This window comes from Panulirus ornatus, chromosome 11 (assembly GCF_036320965.1).
Source record: "Panulirus ornatus isolate Po-2019 chromosome 11, ASM3632096v1, whole genome shotgun sequence".
Taxonomy (NCBI): domain Eukaryota; kingdom Metazoa; phylum Arthropoda; class Malacostraca; order Decapoda; family Palinuridae; genus Panulirus; species Panulirus ornatus.
This window is the reverse complement of record NC_092234.1, coordinates 6,670,427-6,692,570: the sequence shown is the minus strand read 5'-3', so window position 1 is coordinate 6,692,570 and position 22,144 is coordinate 6,670,427. Positions and strand designations below refer to the sequence as shown.

Here is a 22,144-nt window from a genome sequence, read left to right as displayed (position 1 = left end):
ACCACTCAACCTCCTCCATTTCCATTTGCACTCATGTCTGCTTCCATGTAAAAACTCTTCATCGTATCAAATAGATTACAATTTACCCTATGTATTTGAAGCAAAGTTCACGAGCAAATGACTCAAGGAGAAATATCGTAAACTTTCCTCTGTAACCATAAATACCACAACCAATATCCTATCTTTCTTCAGTTATTCCAAGGGACATGGAAGTAAGGTTTCTGTCCATGTCTCCTGTATGTCATTTATGTCTACTTGTTCTGAGGCTTGACTGTTACTTGCTTCTCATAGTGTATGGTTGCTAAAATAATTATCTAATCAATGAAGTACAACCTCATCTCTTCCATATGACTACTTTTGCAAGTAATCTCCGATGGGTGACTTTACCAGATTGTTTCTGAAAATCTATATAGATGACAATTAATTAACTTTTATCATAAATGTTGATTATATGAAAGAAGTCAAGTAAAGTTATGAGACCTGAACAACTTTCAAAAGCCATGCTGAAAACAATTGATTAAATGGAGATCCTTTGCATGATATACAATCTTGTTCCAAATGTTGATTTCCTTAAGTTTATCAACTTTCAATCAGAAAATGAAATTATGTACTTTTAACTATAAACATGTAAATGAAGGTGAAGGATAAAATATCAGAGGTACAGTATTTATTCACTAAATGCCATGTGGATAAACTTCAAAAGAATGACCAGAAGTGTGCAGAATTCTGTTATGAATCAAAGAGGTTAAGCTATGTGATTCTTAAGATAAAATGATTCCACCAGTAATTTTCATCACAGACGAAAAACAAAAATCTACCCAAAATAATAAAAACTTTTTCAATAATAAAAAAGCAATCTACCTACAATCAAACTTAATAACATTCTAACAGAAAACCAGAGATATCAAACTGCAAATTTCAATGAAATATATGAATAATGATAAGCTTAATATCTTTAAAACATGAATGCACAAACGCACTGAAATATGCACAAGTACACACATTTACACAAGCACATTCATGCAGTCACATAAATAAGTATGCATCCATACACAGTCATGAACTAATACACTTACGCACGTTCACACTGACTGACTTTCAAAAGAAAATATTTCCACCCATAACCTCAATTCATTATAACTATTAAAAGGTAAGGAAAGTGTAAATATTCCAAATCTATGTGCGTGTACTTATAAAGGCAATGATATACATACTTAAGCTCTCCTATAATCTGACATCAAAGGAAAATATTTCCACTCCCATCCTTAGCACAATTACTAGAAGGCATGGAAAGATTAAATACCTCAAATTTATGTGCAGTACCTATATCACTAATTAACTTCAATTGTTCTTAAACTATACAGGGAGCCAGAGAAATTAAATATTTCAGCTTGTAAGTGAAAGAAATTACATAATCATTAATCAAATAATCAATTTCATAGATGAGGCTTACCTTATACACTTTAAATATTTCATATAATATCAAGTATATCATATCAACATATAAAGGCAACAGTATTACACAGCAAATTCTAGAACCTATCACCAACACCCAAGAGGCATCTGTTAGCAGTCAACAACCAAGGAAATGATAAGGTCCTTCCATAAATATTCAAAACAAGATGTTGTCCTCAGTCTTCTGCTTTCTTGGGTATTGCTGCTATTTCTGCCTTGGTCACAATTTCATCCATTTTGATGAAGGTCTCTGTAAGGGTATTGATCTGAGATGTTTGTTAAGGGAAGGAACAGTGGGAAAGTAATTTGGCCTCTGGACCTATCTACTGCCAGGCTCATTACGGTTGTCAATGTTGAGTTATAACCACCAATCGAAAATCTTAAACACCTTCAAGTGCAATACCATACTGAGAGGCATCGCATGTATGAAGTCCTTGCTAATGATCTACAAAGCATTGATGAACAACCATCCTGATGAAAATGACACTGATAATTAATATCTAGTGAAGTTTTCTGGAAACTAATTCAGTTACTAAGGAGGTAAGTTTGAATGGAGAAAAACTGGAGGAAGTACAGTGTTTTAGATATCTGGGAGTGGATCTGGCAGCGGATGGAACCATGGAAGCGGAAGTGAATCATAGGGTGGGGGAGGGGGCGAAAATCCTGGGAGCCTTGAAGAATGTGTGGAAGTCGAGAACATTATCTCGGAAAGCAAAAATGGGTATGTTTGAAGGAATAGTGGTTCCAACAATGTTGTATGGTTGCGAGGCGTGGGCTATGGATAGAGTTGTGCGCAGGAGGACGGATATGCTGGAAATGAGATGTTTGAGGACAATGTGTGGTGTGAGGTGGTTTGATCGAGTAAGTAACGTAAGGGTAAGAGAGATGTGTGGAAATAAAAAGAGCATGGTTGAGAGAGCAGAAGAGGGTGTTTTGAAATGGTTTGGGCACATGGAGAGAATGAGTGAGGAAAGATTGACCAAGAGGATATATGTGTCGGAGGTGGAGGGAACGAGGAGAAGTGGGAGACCAAATTGGAGGTGGAAAGATGGAGTGAAAAAGATTTTGTGTGATCGGGGCCTGAACATGCAAGAGGGTGAAAGGAGGGCAAGGAATAGAGTGAATTGGATCGATGTGGTATACCGGGGTTGACGTGCTGTCAGTGGATTGAATCAGGGCATGTGAAGCATCTGGGGTAAACCATGGAAAGCTGTGTAGGTATGTATATTTGCGTGTGTGGACGTATGTATATACATGTGTATGGGGGTGGGTTGGGCCATTTCGTCTGTTTCCTTGCGCTACCTTGCAAACGCGGGAGACAGTGGCAAAAAAAAAAAAAAAAATCTTCAATAAGATTATAACCCGTATGAACTAATATGACTATACTGAAGTGTGTCATGTCCATCAATCTGCTGTCTATCAATCTGTTATACTATGCTTTGAACATTCATTACCTACTAAAGATGACCTTCTGCTTCACCAGTTTTTCTGCTAATTTCACTCTAAGGGTGCAGTGGATGTATGGGGAAACTTACTGCTGCTGTGGCTGTCAACAGCAAACAAAAATAAGGTTTTACAAAAATATGGCCTGAAATGGTATAAGAAGTCCATGAAATGATTTTAAAAGTGTTGCTTGCATGACCTGAAAGGAATGGTAGCAGCAAGAAAGCAGTAACAAATGCTACCCTTCTTATCATGAAATGCTAATAATAAGAAATGCACAGACTTTTAACTCTATCTATCTACATCTCTGATGCCTGTTCCAATTGGAACTCCCTCAAAGGGTTGGCCATGGCAACAGAGTCTCCATAATTAGTTAACTCCAGTGCCACTTCTTAGCCTGTAGAGCCTCATCCTTAACAGGCCACTGGCAGAGGGCAACTCTAGCACAGTGTTTGCTGAGACTCCTACCTAATGTTCCTACCGACTACTTCTATCTATGCTCCTTCCAACTACTTCAACCTAACATTTCTACCTAATGCTCCTGCCTAAATGTTCCTTCCAAATACTTCTATCTACTGTTCCTACCATTTTGCTAAAAGGCAGGACTAGCACACAGAGCTCACCGCAGGAAAATCTAGAGTTATGAAGAATGAGCTTTGTGAGTTAAGTGTTGTCAAGTGTTACATGTGACAAGGAGAGATTGTACATTTGTGAATAGAATGCTAATAGTCCACATGTTAGCGAGGCAGAAAGAAAAGACAGCTACCTGGGTGAGAAGAGTGCAACTTCAAAACCACTGAAGTATTGGCTCACTAAGCAGATGTCACTAACACTCCAAATACCTAGGTGGGTAGTACTGGTAATATACCCCCCTGGTCATTGGCTGCCTACCAACTACTACCTTAACAGACTTTTAACACAAACATCAAAAGGGATAAATCAATACCAGACAATATACAAAGTTAAATCTTAACTTTCCCAAAGTTTCAAAACTATAACCTTTTAGTTTTTCCAACATTTAGTAAGATTTGTATATCAATGATAACATACAATGCAGTGGTTTATACTCTAACATCATATGTGTCAATAAGAATTGCTCAGGTTAATTACACAAAATGTTACCATAAGTCATAATGAAAGTGAAGAAATGATGTTATAAATATATATAATTATAAAGCTTTCCTCATATTAAAGGATACTATGCTATTGTACTGGTCTAGCATGTTCTTAATTTGTAAGCTCTGTTGGGTGGCTGCCTCCTCATCATGACTGTGTCTATTGGCGATCTGAACCAACTCATCACCTAGAGAGGCTGCATCTGTCAAATTAAATAATATGTAAGTAGAGTTTAGTCTGTATAAGATATAAACTTGCTGCATCTAAAGTTCCACCCTTTATGGTAGTATTCCCCATGAAAAATGAATTTTGCTTTATGTCCCTAAACATTATCCTTAAGTAACTAGAATATAAGCTAAGGCAGTCAGCAGCTTACCTATCCGCTATGGTACATAAAAGATGAAAGTCTAATGAAGCATTAGTAGCTCTATTTATAAAAAGATGAGATTTAATTCAAACTAAATTTAAGATGGGAGGGCATGAACAAAATCATGTACACACACTCTCTATTCTTTTTAATTCGGTCTTCACACAACAATCAACATTTTATAAAAATCATTGGTAAATCTAACTATTACAAATACAGTGAGATTTTAAAAATTGCTTTGGAAGGTACAATGAATAAGGATTCTTTTAACAGGTGAAAACAGGGTTATATACATAATACTCAGTCTTCCCTTTTTCTGTCATTCAGAAGCTTGTCACACTTTACATACTGTATTCTTCTAAGGAAAAGAGAGAGGCAACTGTTCTACCTGCTAGATACCGTACCAAAAAGAACTTGAATAATGCTTAAAAAACATTCTATGTTTAAGTCTTATTCTTGTACAACTTTTCATAGACAAAATTAAATGTTATTAATCTAAATACTAATTTCTGAACTTAAGACATGTTGACTTAAAGTTGTACACCCAAGTGATGAAAAAAGCTTCTTCCATACATCATAACATATGCTGTATGGTTAGCAAGATATAAAATTCTTCAATGTACAATGAACTCAAGTTCATCATTCAATGAGTGGATAAGATAACAAATCAAAGTGTCTGAGAAAACTTCTCAAAGCACCATTCTGATTTGAACTTATGACATTCAAACAATGTATACAGAATAGTGGAAAAATTTTGAGCACTTTAGTGTTATCAGTCCCTTTAAAAAATCTAAGTACCTATAATCCCCATCACATTTTGTGCCCAGGCATTACCACCATTTTCATGTTACATGAAATGGCATGGGCAACTGAATGCTTCAGTTATGGCTTCCTACTAACTAATAAAATCTAAAATTACATTTTTCCTTGACTATTATATTACACAAGAAGACAGTACCAGTTCAGCACCAAAAAATTACAATTTGGGGCACATATCCCACTATTTCGTATAAGTTTTCATATCAACCTGGATATTTCAAAAAGAATACATAATGCAGATCAAGGAGCAGGATGAAATGATGACTACATTGAAAGATTTCCAGTTACTGCAACACATCACTTACTGCAAGAGGCAATTATTTCAGAATTTGGCTAATCCTTTATACATATAACTCTTGTGAATTAAATCTCACTTAAGTGCTTCTTTTTCTTGAATATAATAAAAAATCATATTATGTCTATTATCAAAACTGTAAACATGATAGAGAACTGTATATCCACTTCATTTTAGCAGAATATGAAGTCAGTAACCATAACGACGATGAACCACTAAACATAGAGGTATCATAATTAAATTACATATCACACGAATGCTGACAGGGAAGCAAAGGTAACAAGCTTTACAGGCTGTTAATGAACAAAAGCCATGAATAATCTTTGGACAGAATTATTTAAAATAGCACAAGAACTATCACCAATAGCACCTGATAAGGGAAGATCTATGGTGCCATTCAATTCTGAATTATTCTAAACATTGCATCCTGCACATATTTGCAGATTCCGAACAGAAATTAAAAATACAAATGCCTGCATATCTATAAATGAAGTATAGATGACCTTGCACTCTGAAAGAGAAACCTTGATTAATCAGTTCAAATAAAAGATACAATACTCTGTTTAGAAATACCTCCCCACCTTACCAGAAATATGCTGTGAATCCAAAATATGCTTGAGGGAATTCATGGTGTTAAGTTGCTGATGCTGATTACGCAACTGTTCTTCATGGGCTAACACCAAGTCAAGCTTTACAGTGTCTGACAACTCGAGGGATTCGCCATATGAGGGGTCCAAGTAACGTTCTAATTCATCAACTGTAAAACAACACAACAATTCACTCAAATACTTCTTATGCATGGTAGTACTTCTACTCAAATTCAAGTTCCTTTCTCTTTCTTTTTCTGTATTAGTAGAGTAGAATACATGGACACATTACACTGTATACAGTAATATGATTCCAACTTGACAATGAGACTGTTCTTAAAACATCTGGACTGCACAATATTCTTGACAATATAGGTCAAGAAAATGGGTTGTAAGATCTATTACTTAAATCTGGGCATGGGTGGGCACTTTAAAACAGTGTAATCCATTTTACATTCAATTTGGATATGTGCAGCAAAATGTCTTAGGGAACAAATACTCCTCAAACACTTTTATATCACACAATTATAAAATTTGACTAAACTTTAGTATAATGTACAATATAGCTATACCATACAAGTTAGCATTCCACCTTAATATATTGATACGATTAAGCCCCTCATGAAAACAGAGTGCCCGTGCAGTCTGGGCTGTCAATAACAATTCATCCAATGTTTTACAGATATAACTTTTAAATCATCACAGTTTTCAGACATGAAAACAACCTGATTAAACCAGTTTCACAGATTCAACATATAGTACTTACTAAAAATATATTTTCGAATGAGAAATTAAGTTTCTAAGTTTAAGACTAACAGAAGTTAGAGAATATGTTTTACTGAACGAATAACAGATTCTCCTGAATAAGAATAAATTGACAGTAATACACAAATTATGGAATGGAATTATGTTCAGAAAAGCTGGTAATGGGCATGCCAGTGACAGGTAATACAAAGCAAAAAAAAACGGAATTGCCTTGAATATATCATAAAAAGAATGGGGAAAAGTATGAAATGTGCAAGAAACCTGCATGAATGAGTAGCAGCACTTACTTTTTTACTTGAACGTGAGACTGGTTATAAAAAGCTCCAAGAAATGAACTTCATACTTACGTCTTTTCATGACCATCATCATCCGGTCACGGGTTCCAAGTGCACTTCCCAGCTGACTACCAAGTGAGGCCAAAGTTGACACAACCTAAGGTAGGAACTAAGGTCAATTGTTTCTGATTATATGGGAAACCTTTGTATCAGAAAATGTTAAACTACATCACATCCTTAACCCCTGACAGAAATCAATTCAACCTGCACCCTGATGTCAAACCAAATGATCAACTACTCCCCATTAACAAAAGACCAACCATACTGGGCATCTCACTCAACATATAATACACAATCCCCATCACAATGCATCATCAGGATTATCACAAAACATCAACAAAAAATCCTATAAAAAAAATAAACCCTAGAACACTCATTGACACCAATTCTTAGCAAAGAAAAATTCTCAGTATCTGGAACAAACATTATATCAATGTTATTTCAATATGTTCTTTACCTTCCTAGTCATCCATCCTTTCAAAAACACATAAAAAGTAATCAAAAAGCTGACAAAAAAAATATTCAGGAAAATCACAAGCTTCTAAGCAACCACAAACATTCAATACCAGCACAATGAAGCAAAGTGTATTACCGACTTATACAATAATAGTCTGCATAAGCAGACTACAGCGCCCAAAGTTCGAACCCATGCGTACCCAACCCCAGGCGGGCCCGTGCAGTCTGGGCTGTCAATAACAATTCACTGTAGTGTCCCTCAAACAAAAACAAGTTATATTTGTTTCCAGATAACTCAATCATTCTCAAAGAACATAGAGTATAGGGGGATAATCTTACCTCTGGGCACTCTGCATCCTTTGGTAATGGGCCGAACACCTTATCCTCCAACTTCTTAACTCTCTCCTCCAGGATAAGTAGGTCCTCCCCTCCAGCCGTCATGTTTATGTCTGAGTCAACCACCTTCACGTTCGTCAACCATCCATGTCCTCTGCCCGGATTTATAAATACTAAATTTTTATCTGATTAACTTTAGCTAGATTTACAGATCCATAAATCTGGTGGCATCAGAGCTATGGTGTGCCAAAAAAAAAAATCTCATGATGTTGTTCCTCATATAACTTTTTAAACAATGACCATATGCTTTGGTCTTTAGATTACCCTTGTTAATTACAGTTCTGCATATAAAGCAAATATTCCTGGAGGTAGGTAGTTACCTTGTTAAGGAAAAGACAAAAAATTATCCACGCTGTTATATGTAAGGACTAGAAACTCTAACACCAAACAACACAGAAAATAAAATCCCCGATGAGAGTGCGACATTTTCGGCTTCATTCGAAAACATTCATCCAAAGCGGTAAGAGAGAGAGAAATCTTGACAACGCCCTTGACGGAAAAAGATGAGGGAAAACAGAAGTTCTTGACATATTAGTTATAAGAAATCAGAATGAGGTTTGGTGTATCGTAACTAATGCAGAGGTCAACAATTTTATTGGCATTTGAATTCTAGGTCAAGCCTGCCAGTCAATCCACACTATGCCCAAATCCGTACGTTCCAATACATATTTCTGGTACACTAAGCAGTAATCATACTTTTCTCTTTATTGGCAAAAGAAAGTTACACATTCGTCATTATTGATATTATGATCTAAAGACACAAGTCCACAAAAATATTCTATTACCGAGTTAGGAGTGAAGACATGTTCATATAGATTCAATTTTACCAATTCATCTTAGGTTTTGGCAATAGGTTAACTTTAGATGAGATAAACATACAAATGTGACATTATTCCATCTTCGGAAATCTTCAATGGAAGTATAGCCCTAGGACCTGCACTGTTAAATATCATTTTCCTTTATCAATTGAAATTTGATTATTTCTGGTACGATAATAAATCAAACGTTACGCTGTTATATACTTTCTTAAAAGCCATATTTTGTTGTAGGTTTAACATTTCAAATATAAATGATTAATTTGACTGACGTCATGAGAGCATTCTAGAGGTTCCTGTGGATCCATGCGGATCACACCCTCACAAACGGCTCTCGCTGTGTTTACATTGTCTGTGGCAATCTAAGGAAGAACAAGTTTCCAGAATTCTTTCCCTTAAACAACTCTTAAGCTGTTTTCTTGTAAAGCTTGGTAGTTGAAATTGTGCTACAGTTCGCGAGTGTATATAACAGCATCTAACTTAGAGGTGAGATAGATAACCGAAGCGTCAACATTCTACCATTTTGGATTTATGAAGAAAGTTCAGGAATATTTTCATAAATCATTAGATGAAAAACTATAACAACAGCCTACCTCTTAAAAGCACGTGTGTGTACACACAACCATAGTAAGTGGATGAGGGCAGACGGCCATTAGAATAACATTTATCATATAATGAAAAGTTACATGCTAAACCAAAGGGGAAATTTGATGAGGTCTTCAACTGTTTATTTGTAAAAGTGAGGTTTAAGCTCCGCGTCGATACTAACTTGGGGGTATTTAGTGATTTTCTTTTGCAACGATAGTTTAGCTTTCAGAGTTGGTGTAATATATGTGGAGCACCAAACAAAGCGATAGTGAGGTCTGTGTATACCAGGCAAATATGGGGTAATTTAATGTAAATTTAGATGAACCACTTGTAAAAAAATCAACAGAAATTGAGCAAACCTCACCTGGTGTGTATACTAAAAAATATACCACAAACACTCGGTCTGTAGTTTTGTTTGCTGACATTTGGCAGGGGTTGCACGATAATCAGTCATGGACATAATTGGTGTATTTTGTTTAGAATATTGAATTGGAAGGTATACATTGAATGCTTAGATTAGGAAAGGTCTTTTTGTAAGTTAAGCGTTTGCAAGCAAGTGTATTACTGGTTTGTAGTATTAACCATTACAGACCAGCTCAGCGCATTATACCTTTCAGGTCTAAAGATCCTTGAATATGGAAGATGAAGCTGAAACTTATAAATTATGGCGGATTCGCAAGACCATCATGCAGTTGTGTCATGACCGAGGATACCTAGTTACTCAGGATGAGTTGGACCAGACACTAGATCAGTTCAAAGAGCAGTTTGGAGCTAAGCCTTCAGAGCGTCACCCAGCTAGGTCAGACCTTATTGTGCTGGTCGCTCACAATGATGATCCCACGGATCAAATGTTCGTCTTCTTTCCTGATGAGCCAAAGGTTTGTACTTTGCATTTTTCAGAACTAGTAATTTAACATTCAAATCATAATAAGGTTTAGTACAAGCAAAATTAAGTGGCATCATCTTTCGTCCAAGGTCTGCCATATAAGTCTGCATGTCATTTACAAAAGAAAATTGAACTGAACTTAACTAATGGGTGAATATCATGGGAAATATACTGTCTTATATGATCTTTTGTCTCATTACAACCAGGCAAGGTCATAAGTTGCTATTATTTTCAGTTTTTTGCTTATACCATCAAAGATGTTGTGAGGAGAAAGTTTAGGTATCATTTGTCATGGTGTGAACTGGTTATTGGCATTATCCATATAACATCTTGGTATGTACAACATGGTCTTTTCTTATAGGTTGGTGTGCGAACAATAAAAACATATTGCACAAGGATGCAAGAAGAAAATATTCAACGTGCAATTATTGTTGTCCAATCTGGAATGTCACCCTCAGCAAAGCAGGTAAACATGATATTTACTACCATCATCAAGGTTTTGGTAGTATCACGATATTTATCCTACTGGTAAGTGTACTGTCGTCCATGAGCAAGAGACAGTAGAAGACATGTTGATGCAGGGTTATCAGCTTTTACAGCCAGTATTCTGGCCAACCATTTCGTTTTAAACTTTGAATATAAACTCCTTGCTGACTGAGGTGATACTTAATTATATCACCTGTCAGCCTGTATTCAGACCTGACTTCTATATTTTGCATTGTGAATGTCTAGTCTTTGCTGACTCAGATAAAACGTATTTATAAGTTGTTTCACTCTACATTTAGGTCAGACTTTGTGTTTTCAGAATATGAATTGAGAACTGAATGAATCAGATGAGACCTGTTTACATCAGTTATCACAGGCTTCATTGACACCAGACTTCTGTTTTTTGAAATGTGAACCGACTGTTAGCTGACTCAAAGTGTTTCTTGATATAGGTTTAAAACCTCATATTAATAAATAGTAATCAGCATAGTACTTGCATGTGGTCCTTGCAGATACATGTGCCCCTTACAAACATGACATAAATTACATCATTTACCGTCACACATCACAAATAATGGCTTATTTCTATAGATTCCTGAATGAAATTCCAAGTAATTTTTTTCTTGTTCATTTTCTTCACATGTTCCAACCACTTTAGCAATCCATACTGGTTGTTAACTAGTTCCTTCCACACAACCTTGATTTGTTCATTCTTCACTTAGTCCAGTGCCTCCTCATCCCACGTAACTTCTTCATCAGAAAATACTTATTTAGTAATCATTTATATGACTTCATATCTTTCCACTGGGAGGAAGGATGTGTTGTGTTTCCTTTTTCAGACCCTCAGTGCACTTATTCAGCTTGGGTTAGTAGAATTTTGATTGACATTCTTTTTCTCAGACAGTGGTTTCATATTTTCAGGCATTGGTGGATATGGCACCTAAGTATATATTAGAACAGTTCCTGGAATCAGAATTGTTGATCAACATCACAGAACATGAGCTAGTCCCAGAGCATGTGGTCATGACAGCTGAAGAGAAAACTGAACTACTGCAACGGTGAGCACTGTATAAAGATATTGAGAGTGTACTGAGCCGAGGTTGATAAAAAAAAAGGAGTGGAAGCTCAGATTGGAAGGTAGGATAGTGGCTGGACTTATGAATGAATTTATTAAAGTCAGGAATGTAAATCTTCAAGTGCAGAAGAGCCTATATGAATAAGTGTTTCACCTCACCATGATGTTTGGTACCTTGCATGTGTAATTATAGAATGACAGAAAGTGCATCCTGAAGAGATATTTTTTGAGGTTTAGATATGTAGAAAGTAGAATGGACAGAATCAGAAATAAGGATGTAAGAGGTTAGTATGAGATGAAAAAGAGAGTAGATGAAAGAATTTAGGATGTAATTCCGAGATGATATGGGCATATGGAAAGGCTGAACACCAAAAGGACAATAAAGGTATATATAAGTGTGGTGAAGAAAGGAGCGCACATGACTTTAACTTTTTGAATAGTATTATGATAATTATGATTTCAAATGCTCTTTTTCATAAGCTTTTGTTTTCTAACTTCAGATACAAACTGAAGGACAATCAGCTTATGAGAATTCAGGCTGGTGATCCAGTGGCTCGATATTTTGGCTTAAAACGTGGACAAGTTGTCAAAATCATCCGACCATCAGAGACAGCTGGAAGATACATTTCTTACAGACTGGTTGTGTAGTTTTTTAATCAAATAAATATGAAAGTATATTCTCTTAACTTTTATGCAGCATAATTAGTATCCTTGAAATGTTTGACTCCTAAGCATTCCCATAGTTACCATGTGAAAGCAAGCAATGAGCAGCAAATAGAAATAAAGCTATTTTAAAAAATTAAGAATGTCATTTTCACCATGTATGTGAGGGTTATGGATAGGGATCTCCAGTTTCAGTGCACTGTACACGGACAGAGAATTTAAGCAAATGAGACTATTCTTTATCTCCAGCTGGCACTATGTAACTACGGTGGAAAATGACAAAAAAAGAATGATAGCACTAGGGTAGGGAAGAAAGAATGCTAACCACATACCTGTGTCAGAGAAAGGCAACTGCAGCTGGGAGCAAAAGGACTTTGAAATTCTTCCCTCCTTAATTATCACTTCTTATGAAGGAGCAAAGCAAGAGTGTTTCCTCAAATGCTCAATTTCTGATACCACCTTGCTCAGGTTAAGAGAGGTGATTACAATTATGACCAACAGATACAATTTTAATGACACATAAGATCCAGACTGATATGTCAATTTAGGATGAAGTATATATTGAGGGATGGTGTTGAAAGAGCAAAGACAAGAAGCAAACATACATAAGAAATGGAAAATAAGGAAAAAAGTATCTAAAACATCTAAAGATAGATTAGAATGCATCAAAATGTTTTTTTAATATATTCAGTGGTCAATTTGTTTATGAAGATCAGGATGTGAGTGAATTCATTGGAATTCAGCAAACCACTCTTTCCATTGTGGAAGACTATGAACTACCTGAAGTATACTGGTGTGGTATATAATGTTCCTTATCACACGTGGGACATGGGTTAAGGATAAGTAAGCTAAGAGGTTATATGCATTCTAACAGGTACAAGTTCAGGCTCTAAACTATAAATGAGGTGATGGAGAAAAATGAGGTTAGAGCAAAGACTGACAAAAGGCCTCCCTCAGGTAGAATAACATACCAAGAAAACGTCATGCTTATTAACATCCACACATTCTTCCTCATCAGGGTAACCTAAATGTTTGATTATCTACCGATATTGGCTGGACTGGTTTCCCCAAAGACCCAAAGGGAATCCAACGTGATATGTACCTTAATCCACTCGAACACTATTACTGAACACAACTACCGGGAGGATACAATGGGATTCTTTTGCTAATGCACAAGATATATCAAACACACATACAGAGTACAGCTGTAGTTTTTAAGTATGTGAGTTTTGAATCTCATTTTGTGGAGACAACAATTGTCCTACCTGCACTGCATTGAACCCTACATCTGAAACTAATTTCATAAATCTTACTGCCGTTAGTAACTGTTTCAAAGAGTGATAAGTACCAGTTAAAGAAAAAGTTCAAGTACTCATTACCTACAGAGAGATACAAAAAATAACAGACACTGTAATATTCCCAAGATAACAAGAACCTTTAAAAGGCTGTTTTCCACCTCCAGCTAACGCCTCCCCACCGTCATTTGTCTCTTTGTTTGTAAACAAACGCCTCAGTATGGCTCGGCCAAGGAAGGTAAATATCTGAATTGCTTATTTATTGTGGTGTTTGAGTATGACGCTGTCTATATTAAATGGACGTAGCTCTTACTGTTACAACTGCATAATTAGTGTGATTCATATGGATATCAAATAACAACTTACTGCAAAGATGACGGTGCCAGCGCACAGACCTTACCTGGATTAAAGAAGACATATTGGCCTTTAGAAGGATCACATGGAGAGATAATTACGGATTCTTATTTCTTTCTACTTAGCTGATATAGAATTACAAGCTGGAAATAGCGTAATGTCTTTGTTATAGAGGTTACAAAGGCAAGGGGATTGTGTCGGTAATTGCAGATGTTTAAAACTTGTTAGGTAAATCAGTTGAAATAAAAGAGCCATAGTTCTGTTAAGTGCTAACATATCTTACTTAGGGGAGTCGGGGGGACAAACTATCCTTAAATTTTTTTGAGATTTGATGCACTAATAAGCCATTTGCTACATTTTTGAGAATAATCAGTACTTTGTGACAACCGAGACTTTAGTTCATGTCATCACTACAGTAGTAGCTTTGAAGGTCGATGAAACCACTAAATTGGCGGAGATAAGCAAACAAGCTAGCTCAAGTGTGGTTAAAAGTTGTTAGCAAAGAGTAAGAAAGGATAGTTTCCTCAACAGGGAAATACTCTGGATAGGAAGGTCCTAAACCTGATTTTACCAGAGGTATCCTAAAAAGTGCCTCATGCTTACGTGATATGGCCTTACGCATAAAAAGTTTTCATTTTGTAAAATCAACATTTAGAGTCACTTTTGCTGTACTTCATACTCCTCTTTTCCCTTCAGTATTACATTCAGCTTGATCTGCCAAGATAAACTTGTTTAGCCATAATCTGTATGTGACTAATCTGTCTCTATTCTTTATAGTTGTTGACCACACATCTCACAACTATGTTTTTACTCCACGCGTATAAATATCTTGCATTGTCTTACATTCTTTTTCCCAGATACTGTACAGAATAGAAAAATATATCACTTGGACTCTTGATATACCTATTGTTCTACGTTACTTTTCCCGTTTTCATCTTGGTGTGATTTATATTTTTCTTGTTTTCTTCATCATCTCTGATCTATATATATATATTTTTTTTTTTCTTATACTTTGTCGCTGTCTCCCGCGTTTGCGAGGTAGCGCAAGGAAACAGACGAAAGAAATGGCCCAACCCCCCCCCATACACATGTATATACATACGTCCACACACTCAAATATACATACCTACACAGCTTTCCATGGTTTACCCCAGACGCTTCACATGCCTTGATTCAATCCACTGACAGCACGTCAACCCCGGTATACCACATCGCTCCAATTCACTCTATTCCTTGCCCTCCTTTCACCCTCCTGCATGTTCAGGCCCCGATCACACAAAATCTTTTTCACTCCATCTTTCCACCTCCAATTTGGTCTCCCTCTTCTCCTCATTCCCTCCACCTCCGACACATATATCCTCTTGGTCAATCTTTCCTCACTCATTCTCTCCATGTGCCCAAACCACTTCAAAACACCCTCTTCTGCTCTCTCAACCACACTCTTTTTATTTCCACACATCTCTCTTACCCTTACGTTACTCACTCGATCAAACCACCTCACACCACACATTGTCCTCAAACATCTCATTTCCAGCAAATCCATCCTCCTGCGCACAACTCTATCCATAGCCCACGCCTCGCAACCATACAACATTGTTGGAACCACTATTCCTTCAAACATACCCATTTTTGCTTTCCGAGATAATGTTCTCGACTTCCACACATTCTTCAAGGCCCCCAGAATTTTCGCCCCCTCCCCCACCCTATGATCCACTTCCGCTTCCATGGTTCCATCCGCTGCCAGATCCACTCCCAGATATCTAAAACACTTCACTTCCTCCAGTTTTTCTCCATTCAAACTCACCTCCCAATTGACTTGACCCTCAACCCTACTGTACCTAATAACCTTGCTCTTATTCACATTTACTCTTAACTTTCTTCTACCACACACTTTACCAAACTCAGTCAAACCTCTGCAGTTTCTCACATGAATCAGCCACCAGCGCTGTATCATCAGCGAACAACAACTGACTCACTTCCCAAGCTCTCTCATCCCCAACAGACTTCATACTTGCCCCTCTTTCCAAAACTCTTGCATTTACCTCCCTAACAACCCCATCCATAAACAAATTAAACAACCATGGAGACATCACACACCCCTGCCGCAAACCTACATTCACTGAGAACCAATCACTTTCCTCTCTTCCTACACGTACACATGCAAAGTGTGCAAAGTGAGAGGGTTAGGGAAAATGATTTGGTAAACAGAGAAGAGGTAGTGAAAGCTTTGCGGAAGATGAAAGCCGGCAAGGCAGCAGGTTTGGATGGTATTGCAATGGAATTTATTAAAAAAGGGGGTGACTGTATTGTTGACTGGTTGGTAAGGTTATTTAATGTATGTATGACTCATGGTGAGGTGCCTGAGGATTGGCGGAATGCGTGCATAGTGCCATTGTACAAAGGCAAAGGGGATAAGAGTGAGTGCTCAAATTACAGAGGTATAAGTTTGTTGAGTATTCCTGGTAAATTATATGGGAGGGTATCGATTGAGAGGGTGAAGGCATGTACAGAGCATCAGATTGGGGAAGAGCAGTGTGGTTTCAGAGGTGGTAGAGGATGTGTGGATCAGGTGTTTGCTTTGAAGAATGTATGTGAGAAATACTAAGAAAAGCAAATGGATTTGTATGTAGCATTTATGGATCTGGAGAAGGCATATGATAGAGTTGATAGAGATGCTCTGTGGAAGGTATTAAGAATATATGGTGTGGGAGGAAAGTTGTTAGAAGCAGTGAAAAGTTTTTATCGAGGATATATATATATATATATATATATATATAAATCAGTAGTGAACTTATCCTGTAAATCATTGCAAAGACAGATCTTCTGTATAATGTTTTAGAACCTTGATCAGGCTGAAGTGAAGAAACAAGATATGGCAAAAGAAGAATCACAAATCAAGTTTGTAAATATAAATGAAGTTAAGGAAGAAGTTATAATTAAAGAAGAATCAGATGCAGACTGTAGTGAAGGTAAAACTGGAAAGACCATATCATCTATGTTCATGGTAAAGGCTCAACCATCTACATCCAAAGAGATGAAAGATAAGAGGTAAGTGAAGTATGATAAGAGTACTGTGAATTAATTGTGTAATCTATTGTGCTGAAAAAATATACATCCATTAAATAAGGTTAGGGGTCATAGTCTTCATGTATTCCTATAAGAACCTGACAGAGCAACTGTGATTTATAGTTATTCTCTGTATACAGCCTCTGGCTGTATACAGAGAAATAGATTAATTCATGATGTATTTCATAGCTGTATTTTCTGTTATATTTTCTATAATATATAAACCAATATCTGGTAAACAAAATACCCAGTATTCTCCCAGGGAAACAGATGATTACAGACAAGAAAGAAATGGAAAGCAAACATGGTTACTATATGCGATCAGAGGTGCAAAATTGTTGCCAAGCAAGACAAAGGTTGACAAAGACTGAATATTGGCAGTAACAGATGGAGAAAGTGATTTAAGTGGAAAGTGCAAAACAAAGCTGAAACATTATTGGAAGGAATTCTTCTGAAATGAGAATAACATTGATCAAAAATTATTGTAAGCTCCTAATCACTCTTAAGATGTTTGTAAACTTGTGGTCGTTCCAACATGAAGATGTTCTGCCATTTTCAAGGAGTCTCTTTTATCCTCCTTTTGAATTTTGACATCCTGTTTCAGAGAACATTTTACAAAAGATTTGGTACATATAAGATTTTGTACCTGTGTTTTCTCAATGACAGCCATAAGAAAAAAAAAATCCCATTATCACTTCTCTTCAGCCATCCTCTTCCATATGTCTTTTTGAAGAGATCGAGCTCCATGAGTGTAGAACTCTCTTCTTATACTGTAAAAATAGGTATTCACTGATTTTGCTTCCTCTTTATTCTGCAGATTATTAACCTAGACACTGCTCTGAGCTCTTTGCATGGGTTCCAGTTACTATGCTTCCTATAGCTTATGTGTGGAGACTGGGCTCATAAGGATTACCCATCACATTACGGTATCTCCTTCTATCCTCACACAGCAAAGCTTTGGAATTCTCTTTCACTCTTTGTATAACCTCTGCTCCTGTAAAAATTGTCAACAAATCCTTGAAAAACTGAAATTAATCCCTACATTTTACTCAAGCTCTCTTTTCTAAAGAACCTTTCATGTGAAATGGCCATGACTGGGAGCTGGGCCAGATTGGTAGCTGTTAGAAAATAAGAAATTAAAACGTGTATTTTTTAGTGATAGCTTAGATTTTACACTACCACCAGTGTAGATAAGTGGTTCACTGAACCATGGCAAAAGATGCAAACATCAATTAAACTTCTTTCATTTCCCAGAATTTTTTCTTACATCTTTAAATTACTTTTTGTCACACATGAGACCACAAACACCTGTTTCTTTGGTAACTTAATTGATATATATGTAGCCATGACTGGAAACTCTCATAGAGTATTTGATATCCTAAGGTGACCCTCCTAGAAAAAATTCAAGTTTTATGTAGTTTGCAAATGCATACTTTTTCTTTTTTGTTCTTAGGATGGAAATTGAGCATACCATGAAAACAAAAATGAAACTGACACCAAATAGAACACTTCTACCACTTCCACCTAAATTTGCTGATTTAGCAAGTGACAGCATCATGAAGGAGATTGAGTGGCACTCTGCCAAGAATCAGTGTGACAGCCTTACTCTACATCTACCAGTTGCTGGTGAAGCTCCCCCTACCCTCTCACAGTCTCAAACTGGTACTCATTAAAAACTTGTTTCATTTCTTAATGTAATTCTGAAGGTTGGTGTTTGATCAGATCTGATCATATTTGTCAGAGAAGTCTGTTAATTGAAAAGGGTCATAAAATGCTAAGCAGTAGAATCAAAGCAGTTACTGTCAGTTTCATAGATTCCCGAATAAAGGAAAAAGAATAACATTAGTACATATCTTCACTTCTTATATATGTTTGTTGGTTCATGCACGCATGTCCTTATCAGAATTAGTGTAGAAGATAATATTACAACACCAGTATGAGGTATGCTAGACTATGTTTAAATTTTCATTGATTTTTTCATGTGACTCATTTGTACTAAGCCTTTGATAGAGGGTAGCTTAAATTTGAATCTTCAAGGCAGTTTCTGTTTTGATTAAAAAAGTTTAGTAGATGTGCATCTCTTAATTAGGAGCATTGGACTAAAGATTTTGCTCCCATCATGGATGAAAGGATATTTGTTTGTTAGTGGGGAGTGTTATGAGATATGGAGGGAGAAAATGAAGGCAGATATAAGCAAGAAGGGGTCAGGTATTAAAGAAAATTGTCCATTTTAATCCATTTTTTGATGGTTTACCAGTTATCCTACTTCTGTCAATGAAAAATAGTCAAATGGCTGTAGGTAAATAAGTAAATTCATTGTGTAGGTCTGACTGAAAGGTTTTGAGCAAGAGTAGTAAATTCTGACTTAGTGTAATAATGCACAATTTCCATGATATGGAAGTAGTTTAATACTAGGTGGTGTGTTTGTGAATTAGCAGATTGGAAAATGAGCTGCTAATCTTACTTTCTCTTACAGATTCCTGTAATAATCCATTTGCCAGCCCAGTTGCAAGTTCCTCCAATCCTGTCCTGCAGTTCTCTGCTGATGCCTCACACTATACTGCCCCTGGTAGGGTATTTGGTTCTGATCTTGAAACATCTAGGAAGAGTAAAAAGAGAAAGAAGTTGAGTACAAGAGATAGATACTTCAGAAACATACAAGAGAAGGAAGAGAAGGAACATCTAGAGAGGATGCGTTACCTACGATGGAAACGTGAGATGTTACGAGAGAAACGTGAAGCATTAAAAGAGAAGAAAGAAATGTTACAAAAAGAACGTGAAGCAGTTCGTGAATGGGCTGCTATGACCAGGGAAACAGAAGAGGCAATGCATAAGATACTTGCTGTAACTGAAGAGACAAATCAGACAACAAATAATGTGCCTAGCGTTTTTGAAGAAACAAAACAGGCACTGCAGAAAGTATCTGAAACTGTTGTGATTGTGGCAAAGGCATTCAGAGCAATACATGCTTTATTCATGATAGAAAGTAATTGTGATATAGTGATTTAAAATGAATTTTAAGATCTATACCTATGCCCTTTTTCAATTCAAAATAGTTCAGGGATGCAAGTCTTCATTTATCCAATGATGTAAAGATGTAAGGGGATGCAGTTGTTTGTGTAGATACCCATGTTTCAGATTCAGTGGAGGTAATAAATGTCTGTTTTTTTTTTAAGGGAAATAAAATCATACATAAAAGAAATGGTGGATAACAAAGCACTTTGACAGTGTACTTTAGGTAAACGTCAGAGTGACTACTGTGAAGTTCAAGGTAAAGTTCTGCTGATGTGTGTTTGTCATTCGTTGTTTTTCATCTCTTCATATTTAATACAATACTTTTCATGGTTGGAGAAATGTTGTTCTGGCAGGCTATACAGATACCTTGGTTATTTCACTCTTCAGTTGTCTGTATGTGTTGGCATCTTACATGTTAAGTGCTTTACTCTGTGCATTTACTTCAACAGTGGTCTCACTGTAACTTCACTGACTGATTCTTGCTCATTTATTTAGCCTTATTTCATCATTTATATACTTACTGAGGATAATGTGAATGTTTATGGACAAAATGTTGGGATGAAGTTGTTGATTTTAAACGCAGGAGCAGAAGCTCAGTATTTTTTTTCTGTGTATGAAAAGTCTGTACAGTAAAAAAGTTAAGGATTTTGATTAAAGATATGGAGGAATTTTGGGACCTACAGATGCATGAAAAAGGCCGGCAGAGCATACAAGGGTATAATTGTTCTTTGATAAAGAAGATTTTAAGTGAAGTACTGTAAAGCAAACAAAGCCATCCATAACCATATTAACCATATAAACTCTTCACATCAGTGTTAGGTGCTGCCATTTCATTTTCAGTAACCATCAAACTCATCATCAGTGCTGATGTTCACCCTGTTACTGTCCCCCCATGAAAAAATTTATCTTTTCCCATAAGAAACACTTGATGAACTCATGAACATCCTTGTCATTGTTTTGATCAAATTAATGTCGACATTACATTACTGATATGTGTGGATGTGTACATTTGTAATGACAGTAGATTTATATAAGCCTCTGCAGTCTGATGAAATATTTAGTAGGAGGTACAGTAGTAAAATTTCTTACAACGGTTTGTCTTTTAGAAGTTTCCTGCATTTAATGTTATGTTGGGTCCACAAGATTAACAGAATATTGTTGACAGTGATATACTTGGATCATACAAGTGTTAATTTTGATCCATTCACAGTAGTTATGTGTTTTATGGCTTCCATTTCCCATGGATTTTTTTTGTTAAACTGAAAAAATTGTAAAAAATAGTATGATAAAAGCATGGATTACTTCACTTAATTTTTTTTTTCTTTTTTTTCAAACTATTCGCCATTTCCCGCTTTAGCGAGGTAGCGTTAAGAACAGAGAGCTGGGCCATTGAGGGAATATCCTCACCTGGCCCCCTTCTCTGTTCCTTCTTTTGGAAAATTAAAAAAATTGAGAGGGGAGGATTTCCAGCCCCCCGCTCCCTTCCCTTTTAGTCGCCTTCTACGACACGCAGGGAATACGTGGGAAGTATTCTTTCTCCCCTATCCCCAGGGATAATATATGTGAGTCTTAATTCAGACTCAAAGCTCTAGCAAGACTTAAAAGGCAGAGTATGCTATATTTGTCTTCTGTTTACCAGTGTAATTTATATTATAAATATCTCCATTTGTACTACTTCCTTATATATCAGATGAATATGATGTATAACCTCAGCAGGTTTATTCTAAAGCTAGTAAGAATGCAAAAATTTTAAGAATACAAATTTTTGACAGTAGCTGTCATGTTGGAACCCATCTTACCATCACATCTACAGAGTTGGTGCAATGGTGGCGATAATTTACATGATAAGATCCAGGAATTCAGTGTT

General features: G+C 36.4%; 3 protein-coding genes across 14 annotated transcripts; 2 read left to right on the top strand and 1 right to left on the bottom strand.

Annotated features, from left to right (window-relative positions):
- Positions 1-654: 654 nt before the first annotated feature.
- LOC139751255 (dynactin subunit 3-like) lies at positions 655-14,028 on the bottom strand. 10 transcript variants are annotated; one of them, XM_071666515.1, is made up of 7 exons: positions 13,983-14,011; positions 12,880-13,006; positions 7,978-8,128; positions 7,195-7,279; positions 6,082-6,252; positions 4,098-4,216; positions 655-1,721 (listed from the first exon to the last, which is right to left on the bottom strand). In XM_071666515.1, exons 3-7 carry the CDS (start codon positions 8,077-8,079, stop codon positions 1,632-1,634), a joined length of 567 nt encoding a protein of 188 aa, XP_071522616.1. In that variant the 5' UTR covers positions 8,080-8,128; positions 12,880-13,006; positions 13,983-14,011; the 3' UTR covers positions 655-1,631. The 10 variants fall into 10 exon arrangements, with proteins under 10 accessions (XP_071522616.1, XP_071522615.1, XP_071522617.1 ...); XM_071666514.1 differs by having other exon boundaries at positions 13,927-13,999; XM_071666516.1 differs by lacking the exon at positions 13,983-14,011 and adding an exon at positions 13,931-13,955.
- On the top strand, positions 9,143-12,562 carry Polr2E (DNA-directed RNA polymerases I, II, and III subunit Rpb5). 2 transcript variants are annotated; one of them, XM_071666511.1, is made up of 5 exons: positions 9,143-9,335; positions 10,055-10,315; positions 10,685-10,789; positions 11,731-11,867; positions 12,385-12,562. In XM_071666511.1, exons 2-5 carry the CDS (start codon positions 10,073-10,075, stop codon positions 12,530-12,532), a joined length of 633 nt encoding a protein of 210 aa, XP_071522612.1. In that variant the 5' UTR covers positions 9,143-9,335; positions 10,055-10,072; the 3' UTR covers positions 12,533-12,562. The 2 variants fall into 2 exon arrangements, with proteins under 2 accessions (XP_071522612.1, XP_071522613.1); XM_071666512.1 differs by lacking the exon at positions 9,143-9,335 and adding an exon at positions 9,339-9,476.
- LOC139751253 (uncharacterized) lies at positions 13,947-21,371 on the top strand. 2 transcript variants are annotated; one of them, XM_071666509.1, is made up of 4 exons: positions 13,947-14,080; positions 17,048-17,244; positions 18,716-18,924; positions 19,739-21,371. In XM_071666509.1, exons 1-4 carry the CDS (start codon positions 14,063-14,065, stop codon positions 20,269-20,271), a joined length of 957 nt encoding a protein of 318 aa, XP_071522610.1. In that variant the 5' UTR covers positions 13,947-14,062; the 3' UTR covers positions 20,272-21,371. The 2 variants fall into 2 exon arrangements, with proteins under 2 accessions (XP_071522610.1, XP_071522609.1); XM_071666508.1 differs by having other exon boundaries at positions 14,043-14,080; positions 17,036-17,244.
- Positions 21,372-22,144: the final 773 nt, after the last annotated feature.

Coding starts and splice junctions, on each gene's coding strand:
- LOC139751255 (XM_071666513.1), bottom strand. Junction 4,217..6,081: donor GGATTCACAGCATATTTCTG/GTAAGGTGGGGA, acceptor TTAATTTGACAG/ATGCAGCCTCTCTAGGTGAT. Junction 1,722..4,097: donor TAGACCAGTACAATAGCATA/GTATCCTTTAAT, acceptor CAAACATCTCAG/ATCAATACCCTTACAGAGAC.
- LOC139751253 (XM_071666508.1), top strand. Junction 17,245..18,715: donor AAAGAGATGAAAGATAAGAG/GTAAGTGAAGTA, acceptor TTTTGTTCTTAG/GATGGAAATTGAGCATACCA. Junction 18,925..19,738: donor CCTCTCACAGTCTCAAACTG/GTACTCATTAAA, acceptor TTTCTCTTACAG/ATTCCTGTAATAATCCATTT.
- Polr2E (XM_071666511.1), top strand. CDS start 10,073: ATGGAAGATGAAGCTGAAACTTATAAATTATGGCGGATTCGCAAGACC. Junction 10,316..10,684: donor TCTTTCCTGATGAGCCAAAG/GTTTGTACTTTG, acceptor CTTTTCTTATAG/GTTGGTGTGCGAACAATAAA. Junction 11,868..12,384: donor AAAACTGAACTACTGCAACG/GTGAGCACTGTA, acceptor TTCTAACTTCAG/ATACAAACTGAAGGACAATC.